Below are 15,941 nucleotides of genomic sequence, written 5' to 3'. Positions count from 1 at the left end.
ACCTTAGCTGTGGCACTAGGATGACTGATCATTGCCAAGTCTTCCTTTTTTTTGTGAAAAGTTAAAAGAATCAACATTAAACATGTGCACATTCATTCATTTTTCATATTCTTTTTGTTGATGTTGGCAGATTTCACAAAGTGTCCCTTAACTTACAAATCTTATAAGTGATTAGGGAGAGTATTAAAATCAAGAAATTAAAATGACAATTAATGGAAATTCAGAGTTTACATCATGGTGTGCTCTCCTTGGAGTAGGCAATTCCTTCAATTCGCCTGTGAGAAAGTTTCACAATGTTACATTCCCTCAGCCTGGAAATGAATTGTCTCTCCTTCGTGGGCATGCGGGGGGAAGTCCCGAGCAGTTACATCATCTGTACCAAGAAATGACTTCATTGTGGGAATGCCGTCATGGCAGGAAATGAGCCTGTGTGTGTGGCATGTGGGGATGTGGCACTGAAAGTTACCTCTCCTCATTTCCACCTATCACTCACAATCCCTCTCTACTTTCACTATATGTCACATGACTTCGCTAGGGCATCAAATACAAGCTAAAGGAAATGATATGGTGTCTCTAAACGGCACAAGTTGGTTGGTACTGCTTGGTTTTGCTTGTCTTTTCTGTGTCAAGTTTCATTGTACTGCCAGATGGTGCTGATATTGTTTTCACTTCTCAAAGCCAGTTATCATCGTGCGATCGCACCAAGTGCACACAAGGAGATATACAAGATATACATTTGTCTACCAGGGTGGCGCTGGAATGACGTAAGCTCATAGTGTATTGACATAATCAATAACAACAATGCTCCATAACTTCAATAACTACACAGCACCAACACCCCTGTAAGTCCTATTTCCAAGGCTACTGATTCTTTTTTTTTTCTTAGGAAAAATAACTTTGCTATCTTTTACTAATATTTTTACTGTCAAATAACATGGAATTACATGAAATGATGTTGCAATGTAACCTGAGCACATTCAATGGTTAGAAACAAAATATGATAAGAATGAGAAGGCAACAGGCTGAGAATGTACAGTATCAGTTCAAGGTACGCATTTCAAGTGTTGCTCCACATAGCTACTTCAAAACCTAATGGTATTGCTATTCCAGCTGTTGGAAAATACTAATGACATTAGACAGAAAACAGTGAGATACAATTCACTGTAACAAGTCTATGTACTTCTTGCAATTTGGTATTGCCTGAAATTCTTGCCACAAAAGGAGCAAAAATTTCACTCTAGTGCCTGTTGAATTAATCTAGTGATATCTCTTTTCTATTTTGCTGTTGCTGTTGTTTTTCTAGTGATGCTGACCTCATAGTATCATGAATGAACACATACAGCCATCATAGTTTGTTTGTTTGTTTTTTTTCATCAAACTATGGGCCCATGCCATTCTATCAGCTGTGCAACAAATATTACAATCATAAAAGAGTTTTCTTGTTGCAATCTGCTTTATATTAGCATGACCCCCCCCCCCTCTTTTGTAAAGCTAAATAACCATTTAAAAGACACATGATTGAGAGCTAGTCTAGCGCATGCCCACAGAAGCCATGTATTTCCATACATCTCTACGGACATGTGTTTCCTATGGAGCATAAACATATCATGGCATGTGCACAGAACAAGTGCTGATACAAAAGATATCTATATCTTACATGCTGTAACAAACAAACAAGAAGTGCTGCTCATGTTTGTACAAGATGAAAATCACTTAACAAAGGCGACATCAGACTCGGTGGAAATGGCACGGGCCCCCGAGTCTGACAGTCGATGGCATCGCCTCCCGTAATGTTTTCGAGGAAAGTGGACGCCGAGTTACACAAGGAACAACAGAGGGTGGTGGAATGCAAAGTCGCTTTACATAGCACACAATCAAAGCACAAGACTACTGCTGCTAATGCACTACAAGGTTTCCTGTTGTATATCATCAAACAAGCAATTTTCATCACCAAGAAAGGTGCATGCATGCAGTTATGATTATGACCTGCCATCCCAGATCAAATAAGGTACAACTACTCAACAGCTTCAAAAAATACATTACATCTCTCTGAAATACAGTATTCCTGTCAAGTTTTTCACAAACTTAAATCATTACTATCTACTGCATTATGCGAGTTACCATGACACAGGATTCCTCAGTTCATTTGTAGCAAATTAAGCAAACTAAATTTAAACAAAAAAAGATGATAATATCTAACAGACATGGAAATGGTTATCATAACAAATATTGAGTGGAACTACCTCTTCACATTGACATATCTCCACCACCCCCTCCCCCCCCCCAAAAAAAAAAAAAAAAATATGAAGGCAGATCTACAGGCCCTACATGTAATGTACAAAATGCCTTACATATATTACCCTATGACATGCAAACACTTCCTAAATGTAACCTATCAGGTTGGGGGCATACATGAAGGTACCTGCATAATCTTGCCACAGCCAGCATTTTAAGCGTCTATGTTAGCTGTGGGCGCTCTATTCATTGTCACTGTATGTGTTGCAACTACACACTCTTTGTGTGTTGTTCTCTACGTGGCCAAAAAATGCACACAAGTGACAACATGACCATGTGTGTGTGCAAAACATTTTGTCATTTTTCTTTAGTTAGTTATTGTGATATATAATATGCAGTACAACACTTCATTTTGATGCTAATCGATGTTTCCTCTTTTCTGGAATCATCTCTTGAAAAATGTTTCAATTATATACCATACAAAAAAAAAAAGAGAAGAAAATCAAGGGTCACCACAACTGCTCATGTGGAATGTCACTAAATGCATGACTTAAGGTGAACACATACAGTACTTTATACCTAATAAAACCACTCACATGGCAAAATCTTTGAAAACAGAGATGTATTACTGCCAAAACACACACAAAAAAAAGGATGCAAATAAAAATTTTGGTACCAGATGATGTTGGTTATCCACATATATCTTATCATGGCAAGTGGCAAGGTTAGAAATATGTTAAAAGACAAAGAGAATTAAAAATACCAATAAATCATACAAGAAGTTCAAAGAAGAACGCAAAGATTCAGCTGAGGTTGCATTGCACTCCAAGTTAGTATCATTAAAAAAAAAACAATAACTTTTAGGTGCCCATTCTGTTGATTTATTAAAAAGAGTTGGTAAAACCATACATACATATTCTTATTATTATCATCATCATTATTATTATTTTTAGGGAAATTTAGAGGAAATCAGCTTGACTATGCAAGGTACAAGCCTCAGTCTCAGTTTACTTCATTGTAGTATATATACATATGTATGTATAAATACATTTTTTCTTGTTTTTACCTGAGAATCTTTGTCGTTCGCATAATGTTTCTACTTAAATATATGTATGTATTTCTGAGATTTCTATTTCATGATCAGAATTAGGACTGCAAATAAATTGCTTTCAGTTCATTAGATTTTCTCGGTCTGTGCATGGACAAATATTATGGTTAAGCTTTCTGGGCAAAACTATTTCACAAGGTCATTACATACTATCAGTATGTGAATGTAAACACAAAAGTTGTGGGGAGATGAAAATACATAGGTAAACAAAATATAGAGTAAAATATTCACAAATTAAATACACAATCACTTACTATAAACTTTCACCACTCGTACGTCCACATATGTACCTTTGAAGTACAAGGTTTTTGAGAACACAAATTACAGAAAATGACTATCACCACTGCAGGAACATACCTCATGCTGGTAGGCTAAGGATGTAATATTGCTCTGAACCAACCATTCAAGCCATTATTTTCATAGTTTCTCTCAAATAAAAATCTGTTTTGAATACTTTATGGAGGTTTCAGGCCCAAGTAGAGCTACAGACATTTTATTTTATGCTGCATTTTGTCTTACTATATTGTGGACTCTGTATTTCAGACAGATCAACTCTTCAGACTCTTAATGACAGCTGATAAAATTCTCTTATGGTTTGTTCTGATGAGATGCGTAGAAAGAATGTCGTAGTAAATCCTAAGTGAGCAAAAGTGAATGAAGATGTGTAACCTAATTTCAGCCAATCATTATCACAACAGGCAAGCGAACTAAATTGTATTTCAACTACAAAGATTAATCATTAGCACAAGCAAGTTGTTATGCGTGAATGGCAATCAATAAGTGGTGCAAAGCAGCATAATGATAACACTCTCACTGGGAGGGTTTAGTTTGTGTTCCTTAGTGAAAGTGCTCTTCATGTTAAACCTTTTGTTTGTTTGTATTTCTTTTGATTTATCTGTCCCGAGTCAGTTCCTTGCTTCTCAGGAACTGTTTGATGATCTATCACTTCAAATAAAATATTTGAATTCTCGATATATGATGAGTGGGAAGTTGGGTTTCCCATAACCCAGCTATGAAGCACTCTTGTTCACCGGCAAGACAACATGAGACAATGTTAATGATGATAGCAATCATGATAATAATAATAATATTAATAATAATAACAGCAAATGATTATAGCAATGAGAATATGGTATCATATATATCTGTATGCTTTTGAATTCTATACAAAGCCTTAATAAAGGCAATAAAAGACCAAGTGATTTTTTTTTTCAATCAACGTGAGATGAGTTGAAGATGGAAGAGATGCTGGCAACACGGATGCTATCCACAGCAGTTCCAACCGTCAACCCTTCTCGTATTCAATGACAGCTTGCTCGTCTCGCCTGTTGCCAGGGACGACTCGCCACCGTGGCGACGCTTGAGTTCCTGGCCTAGTTTCCAGAAGGTCTCGTCAATGTTTGTGGAGTCTTTGGCAGACGTTTCTATACAGTCTACCATCGCGTGGTGACTGGCCAGCGCTTTAGCGTCCTCATAGTCCACCTCCCGTATGTGTTCTAAGTCCTTCTTGTTGCCTGCACAAGAACCGACAGTTAGATAACAGGTCATCATCAAAATCTTCATGTTTTCACCGCATGACACAATGCTATTGGGATTATGAGCAACAGAAATATTGGATATACATATTAATTCATGCATCATACACTAATGGTGCTAAAGTTGATAGACAAGCTAAATCACATTGATTATGGTTAGCATCATCACAAAAAATCCTATTCTTGATAATCGATTTGTTATCACCTTAATCATCAACTTGACATTTTATATACAACTGGCAGTGGCAAATCACTAAGCTCTCAGATAGTTTGGATTAGAACGTTCCCTCATATAAAATGCCAGTGCCTTCAACAATTTATGTGAGGGAGGCATGCAATTCATGTGCATCTCACAACTGCCTTCACATTCAGCTTTCTGAATAAAAAGCCTGTCTTTGGTTCATGACAGAGCGAAGCTTTAAATCATTCCCTACCACTCTCATTATTCTATTTGATAACTGGTGTACGATGGCAACTTTACATCATGGACTCTGCTTACAGGACATCTCATCTTGTCCCATTCAGTATTTTTTTTTTTTTTTAACCACATATTGCATGAAGACAAAAAATGCCAAGTACTGGCTTTGTATCAGTCTGCCTGAGTTCTTTAATAATTTGTTTTCCCATGCAACTACATCATCCCAGCCTAAAATGAAACATTTGATGATCGTTATTTTGCAACATTCTGCATGACCATCTAATCTCAATTTCCTAAACTTTTGCAAGATCACTGTTTGTTAATGATTACATACATGTGTATGTGTACAAGTAGTCTTACTGAATGTTCCATTGGAATCTGCAGTTGTCGCTTACATCCTCACCTAATAAAACACAGACCACACTGCCTCCCGCATACTTCTGTACATCTTCAATCCATCTTGGGACATTGCTGAATGTTTCCTTCTTTGTGATATCATAGGCTATGATGACTCCGTTTGCACTCCGGTAGTAGCTTTGCGTTATTGTCCGGAATCTCTCCTGACCTGCAGTGTCCCACACCTGGAGCTATTGGCAAAACATACATGTACCATTGTACAGGAAAGCATTAAAGGCATGTTGAAGAAGTTGCAGTATATATTCCATAATTAAATCCCTAAATCCAACCTTAAACAAATTTATTAAATCAAACTACAATCACAATTTGTAATCAGTACACAAATTATAATGACTCATCTATTATCTGTTGGAAGTACTAGTACATAACATAGATCACATAAAATTCATATAATACACATATTATGCAGGAAAAAAGTTTAATTATCTTGATAATTTGAAAGAAAGCATCAATAATGTAGCATGACAAAGGACTGGAAAGTTATGAATTGAATGATGTGTGATGATAATGTAAATCAAGCCGGCCATGGCATATTTGGACCGTAACACTGTTCAAAATTTGACCACTAGCTACGTATAGATAAAACCTATGCTTTTGCATGCTGTTGAACTTTGGCACAGGAGGTCGAACCTTGGTATGAGCTTTTAAAAACAATTTTATTTGTTGATACACCACACCATGCACCATGTAGAGTAACTGCGGCAGTAAGCGGCCGTGCAGCCGTTCGCGGCAGGTACAACATACATGGTAATATACCGCTAAATACAGCATTGCACTGTTACATGCACACTACACATATACTAACACACTAGCAATCAACAAAAACCAACCAATAAAACGGGCACGATCTCGGACGAAAGTGAAATTTTCTCACCTAAATGATAACATATCGCATCCAAAATAAAATTTTCGGTACTTCTTAACATAACAATTAAGAAATAATGGTCCAAGAAACTTGATTTTTTATCGTTTTCCCGATGTTCATGGATTATGAAAACATATCCCCACATAGAATAGAACTTTCGCGAGCCGATGTGGGCCGCCATTTTTGTTCAGAAAGTGGAAGTTACCATCGAAAAAATTCAGAAAAACACGAGAAAGACATCAACAGCACCGCCAGAATTGCGATCTTGTTTGCGGCCGAAGTATGTGCGCCCGCTATTTTCACATGCTTTCGCAATGGGAATTGGCGCTTACGCAATGTTCGCGAGACATAATGAAGGCGTTCAGCTAAAGATCGCGGAGTACGCGCGTATGGCATAGGGATTGTACATCGTGCCGCAATCAGGTATACTACGTCGCATATCGCCCTTATCGGCGAGAATTGTGCCGGGTTTTGCCCTGGTAAATCATGAAAACTGCGTTGGTCAATAGTAAATTTCTTTTATGAAAACGATTGCGTTAATGAATAATCTTGTCTATGATAAATGAAATGGTTGAAAATAATTTGCCTGATTTGTTTACAAGTTGGAAAAACCCTTAACAATGCTTAAGCTGCCGCAAACGGGATATTTTACTCTATTTTACATTCAGTTTATATTTTCTTCTTCTCATTTCATCTAAAGCTTCAGACTACAATTCACTTAAAAACCACATTTTACAGTGATAACAACGTTCTGCTACGTTACCCCAGAGTGAGTGATGGCAATATCATATGACATCAATGACTCACTCGTGACTGAAACATACCCACACTCATAGTTGTGTGTAGGAGTCGCGTTAAGAAATCAACAGTCCCACATATTCATTCTTGTGTTTGATTGTTATACCAACCTTAACTTTCTTGCCATCTATATTCAATGTTTTCATCGTAAAATCGACGCCTATGGTGCTGTGCTGCTTCTCGAGGAAAGTCCCAGACTTGAAGCGTTGCACCACACATGTTTTGCCGACTCCTGCGTCTCCAATTAAAACAATCTTGAATAGGTAATCAAAAGTCTCGTCTGAGCTATCGACGTAAGACATTGCTGCTGATGTTGGCTTGTTATGGATTGGTAGACACGACATCAGCCACACGGATGCACTCCGAAACAACACAGGTGTAACGTTAGATTCGAACACTGGTCTTGTATTGTGTCCGCTTTTTATGATCACATTTCTCTGCCTCACCAACTGCCTAAACGTTCGGCGCTTGAGAGCGGAAAAATAAACGAGCTTTATCCGTAGTATACTTGCAGAGGACAGCGGAAAAGTAGGATCACAGGCGTGTTTTTACGCATATGCAATTTCATGAAGATGAGATACAGTAAGGTGACTCGCGGCCGTACCGTGTACCGAGCGTGTAAACGTGTGGTGCAGTTGCCGTCGCGCCTCTGATGATGAGATGGTCGCGACTCGTGATTGCAGAACACATAGCACTGCGTACCTTTATTATGCGTACACAATTCCACGTAGGCTGCTAGCGCATCGGTATAACTTATGAGTTACAATTTTCTTTTATAGAATGTAGGCCTATGTTTGCGTTACCGAAGCACCTATTCAAGGTGACTCAAGGTCTGAAATAGGGAAAAGACCTTATCTAAGGTGACTCGAGGCCTGTGATAGGGAAAAGACCTTTATGTGATTGTCAGGCAGTGGCCAAGTAGAAAACGCGTCGTGTCAAATCCTTGATCCGGGCCACATCATCACTTCTGTCGAGGTCGCGAGCGAGCGAGCTTTGCCTTGAACCGCACCCCACCCTGCACCCGGGCTCGACCGTCGACTGTGCATTTGCTGCTGTTGTTGTTCATGTTGATGGGCGCTTTTTAATTGCTGATGTTCACGGTCACTTTATATTTAGTCAACATTCTGCGCTAACTGGTCAGCTGATTGCGCCGGTAACACGACATTTCATATCAATGCTCCTGATTGCTCTAATTTTCTTCAAGGACTTTATAGTAGGGTTAATAGGGTTGTAAGAATGGTTTTTAGGTTTAGTGAGGATTGGGATTCGGTAGGGGTTATGTTTGTGAGTAGAATTTATGTTTGGCGTAGCGTGCAGATATTTCATGGGAGCATGATTGTCGCAAGAGTAAGTGCCGTGGAACCGATCGCGCAATACCGGGCGTGACCTAAATTAAAAAGAAGATTACAATGAAAAGAAGCACCGAAACCGCAACGCTGACGGGAAAACAGGCACAGATGTTTAATAAATGTAAAATGTGTTGTAAGCCTATGCATAGGCCTAGCATGTTATACATTTGGAAAAAAAAGAAAAAGGAAAAGAAGACATAAAAAAGATAGGAATAGCCATCATAGCCAAGAAATAACGATTGACTGTGGAAAGAGGAGCACATACGGATGCAGTGGCGGATCCAGAGGGGAGCGCAACCGGCGCACGCCCCCCCCCCCCTTATTTTTCGTGAAAAACAAAAGAAATAAAAAGAAAAAAAATGAAATGAAACCCGGAAGTGCCACCAGAAATATTAGTCACGCCCCCCTTTACAGAATTCCTGGATCCGCCCCTGCGGATGTGACATCAACCGCCGGGGAAAATAAACATTTTCCTCCCGAGTCCTGCCTGACTCCTCCTCCCTCACGCCCCGCCCACTTCACCCTGCCCCCACGCCCACTGCCGAGACGGGTGTTAAAATTCAAATTTCAAAAAATTCTGTAAAATAGCTGGGAGAAATGAGGTGTTTCAGCTTCACTAACCTGGATAAGTGAGATATACCCTTTCATCCATCAAATTTCCAGGGTGGGTTCTTCTGCTCAAATTCTGTCCAAGGGTCCGCAAAGCCAGACTACGAGTTCTTGTCACTCAAAAAAATCACCTATTTTCCGTACACGTACCCAATGAAATATAGTCCCCTCAAATTCCATCAGAACAGCTTTCATCTTCCAACCAAAACGCAGTTTGTAGAATAATTCATACTCAATATCTATAGCTATTCAGTTTTTTGCCAAACTACATCATTGATTTTTAATTATTTTTTTTCTTCATTTATTTTGGTATCTTTGGTATGAATTTGTGAAGGGGTCTGGGACATTCCATTTTATTTACAGGTGTGAGTCCTTAAGTTCTTTACGCTGCTTGGGTCCGATTGGCGGATCCGCCTCAGCCCTCCTCCCAGCTTCCCCCGCGCCTTCAATATTGGCATACACGCATCGAAAAAAAAAAAAGAAGAAAAAAGTTGAACAGAGATATACTGTAGTAAGCTGTCTTGCATTTGCTGTCGTTTGTTTTGTCTAGCTATTCTCAAACTACTTGTTGTTGTTGTTGTTGTTGTTGTTGTTGTTGTTGTTTTATTGTATGGCGTTTTACAGCCAGAGTGAAATGTACTCCAGAAACATTGTTATTTGGTTCTTGCAGCTGTCATGTTCACTTGCTCTTGTGCCGATTAGATTTATGTTTGAGCGTACAGGTTCTTTCTATAATTCTCGCGTGTTAATCCCGTGTCCTACATTATTCACTTATTTTCGGTCATTCACTCATTCATGTTTCTATAGATGTTAATTGATAAATCAACCCACTTGTTTATCAGTTCATTCATGTATAATCATTTATCCAATTACTCATATAGGTCATCAGCGATTTCATTAGCTCTTCTCTCTTTGCTGTTCGCTAGACCCCTTGCTGAATTCTTATATAGGCCTACATAAAAAAAAAAAAACGTTTTCACATGTGAAAACCATTAAGCAAGCTTTATCTCAAGAAGTATGATACTTGAATGTAACTGTTTTCAGTATTCTAAATTTAGGGATCTATTATATCTAAGGGGTCGGTGACTCCTAGGTTTTATATGAAAGCTCTATAAAGGCCCCTTATAACTGGCCTATACGCCTATGCGTTTCTTTTAACATTAATTGCTTTCAATTCCATACAATTGCTACGTCTAACTCAAAGTGATTTTATCTCTTTGGGTTAACTACAGACACTCAAACGATAACCAAACATTAACATCAGGAGAATGCATCAAAATTAACCAGAAGCACTGATTTCGTGATTGAAGAAGAAGAAGAAAAAACAACAACAACAACATAGGTTCTTCAGATAGCATGATAGCACAAACATTCAAATGGATTTTGTTTAGTTGATTCAATACTTATCAGGGTTAATTTGAATCTGCAGTAAGTTCCGATTTTTATCAATGCTTGGGTACGATCTCGCAGTCTATTAGGGACCCGCGGAAGGGGCGCACAGACAACGCATATCCCCAATCCACTTTTGGCACTCAAAAAAAAAAAAAAAGGAAAAAAAAAAGGAAATGATCCAAAATTAAAACAAACCAATTTCTATCTAATTGTTCCGTACGGAATGTCTTCTAAGGATATCGCATAGCTGGTTTTCATCCTCTGTTCTAAATATTTAGAGGAGCTAAGGTACGTTGTTTTGTTGTTGTTTTTTGTGCGTGTTTTGTTTGATCGTTGTTGTTGTTGTTGTTTTGGTTTTTTGTGTGTGTTTTTGTTTTGTTTTGTTTTTACTCTGCGCGACCAGTACACACTCAAGGCAACGTCAGTACACAAACCGCTATGGTTGATCGTTTTGATGTCAGCATTTTTCTGAGCAATCATGAATGATGAACAGCGATGAAGTTTTTTTTTTTTTTTTTTTTTTTTTTTTACTTTAACATAGATATATTTTGCTTGTTAATCAATCCACCCGTTGAAGACGGATTGATTTGATAACACGCAATTTTCATTTCTAGTATCCCAGCCCGAGAATACTACAGTCTTCAACTGGTTAAATGAAATGAAACTTCACCTGTAGTACAATGTAATATGATAAAGCATATCAAAGAGAAGTCAATCCCGTCTGAAAACGTTTGTACAAGTGTAAATCGGCATGTTATGTTGGAAAGTCTTTGACATTGTGCCCTCCTGCACGGAATGCCATTTATCACTTTTGCGATTATTTCCGACAAGTGAAACTGACGTGAGTATGATATTGTCAGTCACATATATATATATAGTTGTTTATGAGTTGATATATCAGATGAGTGTTCAGACATGTCACCGTTGATTCATTTTGATTTTGATTTCAGCAAAATTTGCGCAATTTCTATTCGCGCATACCCGTGTCATTATTAGTGAGTGCCGCTCAGCTTTTAGGTACATTGTATGAGTAGGGATGACGAAAAGTAATTACCATCATAAAACTCATATTTCCCTCAGAGAGTGGCTGTATGGTCATTATGCAATAAGACGTGAATCCATTGTCTTCCTATCTGTGGGGCAAATCCAGTTTAGCACATGCTTCAAATATTTTTGAGTGGCGGCATCGATGGAATCAAAGGGCGTATCACTGTTGTGGCTCAATCTCTCAAACCTCCTTGATATAACCCGAAGCAAGTTGCTATAATCAGGACACTGGTGTCAGTGGCGGAGCCAGAGGGAGGCGCACCGGGCACGCGCCCCCACTTCATTGTTTGTTAAAACAAAAGAAATAAAAAGAAAAAATTGAAATGAAACCCGGAAGTAGCACCAGAAATATTTCTTGTGCCCCCCCCCCCCCCCTTTAATGGAATTCCTGGATCCGCCTTTGGGAGTGCATGCACCAATGGTTCTAACAGCCACACGTAGCTCTAAGCCCGGGGCTCTAACGTTATATGTGGTTGTGTTTAAAATACTTCATTATTCTCCTCATCACACCCTCTTTCTGTAGATATCAAGGCGTATGGGATCGTTGTACCGTGACTACCTCCAAACTCTCGACTACAGTTCTAAAGTTGATTGTTAATATTCAAACATGCTGGGACCTTAATGAGGGAGCAAAGCGAGAGGACGCCTGATGGTAAGCAGACGGGTGTCGGAGTGTCCCGAGTGGAGACATTTTGAGAAGAGAGAGAAAATAATGTTCCACAGTTTAGAAACAAAACTAATTTTAAAGATTCCAAACCGTAAGAGAATGATTATGCAGGAAATTAAAAGTAACTTTCTAAAACTGCACAAGGTGATGCAGGAATTCTGTGCACACACCCTCCCAGATATGAGTCTGATCTTATCCTATGTAAATTTCTTCATTTTTTCCTGTTCCACCCAACTTTTATCCCAAAGGAAATTTACATTTCATATTTGCACCCATCAATGTTGGCCAAAATGACTATGACTATTGTAAATCAGCCGAGGTAATGGTGTCATTGCATTAAACCCCCTTCATTAATTTCAACATAGTAATGTACAGTACATGTGTTTATCTTTTTTTTGAATATTTGATCAAGCATAACAACTCACCTTCTTAAAAGAAGTTATTATTCCTTGATCATAAAAACTACGTAAAATAGAACTTAATGAAATGTGAATGCAGGCCTGCGTGTGGCAAATTTGTGAAGGGATACATTATTTCATCTAAATTCTATCTCTTCTTGTGACAGATATGACTGTACACTACTTTGAAAACAGGAAAGTATAAAATTGTGTATTTTCTATTGTTTGTCCACTTCTATTCAAGAGGGAATATTCACTGGTTAAGTTTCACTCACACAGTTTCACTCCATGTGCATCACAGATTAACTCCATTTTCTCACTTTGGGCCTCCGATGAACACATAAAATCAACAACTCTGTACTTTCAGGACTGTCTATTAAAGTGTATTGTATTTTCTCACACTTTATGCACATTATGTTTGTCTCTCACACCATGCACACACAGCACTGCTCTTTGTATCCATATAAACAAACAACCAAACATGATATGAAAGATATGAAAATGTTTGTGGTCACCAAGAACTCTTCTTGTTTTATTTCACCTCTCATAATTGTTTCACATGAGATTATATTAAGAAAAAACTCACATGATTATTGACTTCTTGCAAGTTTGATATTTAGCCAGTTACAAGGTCTTGAATTTACCCTGTATAAATGTTTGAAGTATGCTCAAACCAACAAAAGAAACATTGAAATTTCACAATCGTCCCTGTGGAGAAAAAAATAAAAAAGCAGACAGTGTAATTTAATGTCATATTAATAAAATCACTGACTCCTCACTTTGGGTAAAGCACATGGATAATACAATCTTTATCTTATTTATAATTTTCAGACCCAAGTTGGACAATAAAGAAACGCTATGTTTGTTTGTGGTTTTTTACTTAAAATATTGGGTGTTTTTTTTCAATTTGATATGTTTTTCCTTTAAAGACTTCTACGCTATTCATCAGTGACTCAAGCTCTTGAAAACAATTAAACAAAGGACAGGATCACATTAATATTAACCAGTGACAAATTGCTCACTAAAAGCAATCACTTCCTATTCCCAGGCGACACATCAGAGTAAAATTGATCAGTGTAAATAGTGATGGAGTGCTATCTTTCACTGCACAGCTCTCAGTGCAGCTTTAAGGAGTTGTACTGTACCACCTTCCTGACTATTTTCTCTTCACGTTGTATCCTCTCCTGCAAGTATGCCACACAATACTGCAAAGCTGTGCCATTTCTGCAACAATGACCTTGATGGCAAGTACAGTTTGACCTTTCTTATCTGGCCTCCCCTTATCAGGATCTCTCTATTATACGGATGCAATCTCGACATGATTTTTTTTTTGTTCAATCTAATAATCATGGGGAAAAGGGAGATTTCAAACTCATAGCAAAATTCCTACCCAAACTCACATGAACTACATATTACACATATTCCCAACTTAATAAACATACATTTACATCTAATTTTCATTTAAATAACATGCATTCAGACATTCACTACCCCAAATCACTGCTAGAACATTGACAGAAAACTTTTCATTAAATCAGGTCACGGTACGGGCAATCGTTTTTCGGCAGTTGTGCATGTATTAAACATCGAGTTTCCCATATCTGGCCACATCCCTTTTCCGGATGAGCGCTGGACCCGACATGTCTAGATAGGAGAGGTCAGGCTGTATACAGAAACTAACAGGTAGTGGGAATTATAAGCTGAGTGCCACAGCTCTCATGTATGCTGTACAGTGTAGTAATGAAAGTTTTGAAAGGAGAAGACTTATTAATATCACTTTATAATGACATCCAATCAAAAGAAAAAAAATTGTAACACTTTCACAGTGCCCCATCATTATAGAGCTTGAACTGTTTCCACCTTGAGTTGTTTGAAGACATTTGGTAACTATGGAGACGAGACCTTGCAAGAAGTTTCCTTTAAGTGGAAAACCCCAAGGGATGTTTGATGTACTAGTATAAATTAGATGGGCAGTAAAGTAAATCCAAGAGACATAAAAAGATGTCATTCGTGACAAGACAGGGAACACTGCCAAGATTATATTATGCTGTAACACGACCTTTTTGATCATTGCAGCAACTTCTCTCTAAAAGAACAAAAAATGTACCAAGGTATTGAAGCATGGAGCATTCATGACTGTAGTGAGAACAACATACCAAAAACAGAAATGAAAATAAGTTTCGCAAGATGGTATTGAAAAAAAAAAGTAAGTTAACAGTCACATCGCTGAAGAATCAGATCATTATTGCTACTGCTGATGCTATAACATGCTTCTCAACTATACTTATTTGCACACTATTGCTATGAATACTCAATTATAATTCAATCTATTCTTGCTGCTTATATTCCTGTAGTGTGTTCAACAATCTTTTGGCAGACTGTGATCACTCATTTCATTTGAATCATACCATGGCCTTCAATAACAAAGAGGTCTTTAGGATTAGAAACTGGGTTTTCATTTTATCAGGCACTTGTTATATCAGCAGCCAAAAACTATACCACAAAAGTAAAAACAAAGATGTAAGTTTCAATGAGACCATGGCAAGAGTTGGTTACTGTGAAACCAGAAATGTTCTCATGCATTTTAACTTCACATATTTCTCAAGAGCCAAGAATTGTGAAATTAAAATGCATGCAAAAGTTCTTGTCCACACTACATGCATTAAATGCCAGTGGCAATTTACACATATTTCATAATGCAAAGCTCAAATTCGCGAACATTTCATGCTGCGAAAATATCTTGCTTTAAAGTTGTGCAGGCTTTCTGTTACATCAGGTCTCTTGACACTTCATTTGCACTGGATCTTACTTATACTTCAGCAGTCAAGGGAATCATCCTGTTTCCCCTCTTTTTCATATTACCTCATAAAGGATAAATGATTACATTTTTGACCTTTGAACTTCACACCCTTTGGTCAGTGGGGGGTCTTTCATTATGCACAAAGTCAATTACAGATTGATGAGAAAATCAACATATGTGTATCTCACTCTGCTCATCAGAGGAGTGAAATGACACGAAAGGAAGAAGAAAATAAAGAACATAATGCATTGGTCATAAGATGAAAAACATATTTAAACAAAAGACAAATTATGCAAAGTATGC

General features: G+C 37.9%; 1 protein-coding gene across 1 annotated transcript; it reads right to left on the bottom strand.

Annotated features, from left to right (window-relative positions):
* Window positions 1–4,207: 4,207 nt before the first annotated feature.
* LOC139732542 (ras-related protein Rab-43-like) lies at window positions 4,208–7,950 on the bottom strand. Its single transcript, XM_071643396.1, has 3 exons — window positions 7,487–7,950; window positions 5,700–5,883; window positions 4,208–4,857 (listed from the first exon to the last, which is right to left on the bottom strand). Exons 1-3 carry the CDS (start codon window positions 7,718–7,720, stop codon window positions 4,607–4,609), a joined length of 669 nt encoding a protein of 222 aa, XP_071499497.1. The 5' UTR covers window positions 7,721–7,950; the 3' UTR covers window positions 4,208–4,606.
* Window positions 7,951–15,941: the final 7,991 nt, after the last annotated feature.

Source organism: Diadema antillarum, unplaced genomic scaffold (genome assembly GCF_040938485.1).
Source record: "Diadema antillarum isolate AM-2024a unplaced genomic scaffold, OU_Dant_1.0 seq00000432_RagTag, whole genome shotgun sequence".
NCBI classification, from domain to species: Eukaryota; Metazoa; Echinodermata; class Echinoidea; order Diadematoida; family Diadematidae; genus Diadema; species Diadema antillarum.
The sequence above is the reverse complement of the archived record's forward strand: the minus strand, read 5'-3'. Positions and strand labels throughout refer to the sequence as shown.

Excerpts from the sequence above, each read along its gene's own strand:
- LOC139732542 (XM_071643396.1), bottom strand. The coding sequence starts at position 7,720 with ATGTCGTGTCTACCAATCCATAACAAGCCAACATCAGCAGCAATGTCT. Across the intron at positions 5,884-7,486 it reads TAGATGGCAAGAAAGTTAAG|CTCCAGGTGTGGGACACTGC; the intron begins GTTGGTATAACA and ends TTTTGCCAATAG. Across the intron at positions 4,858-5,699 it reads TGTGGTCTGTGTTTTATTAG|GCAACAAGAAGGACTTAGAA; the intron begins GTGAGGATGTAA and ends GTTCTTGTGCAG.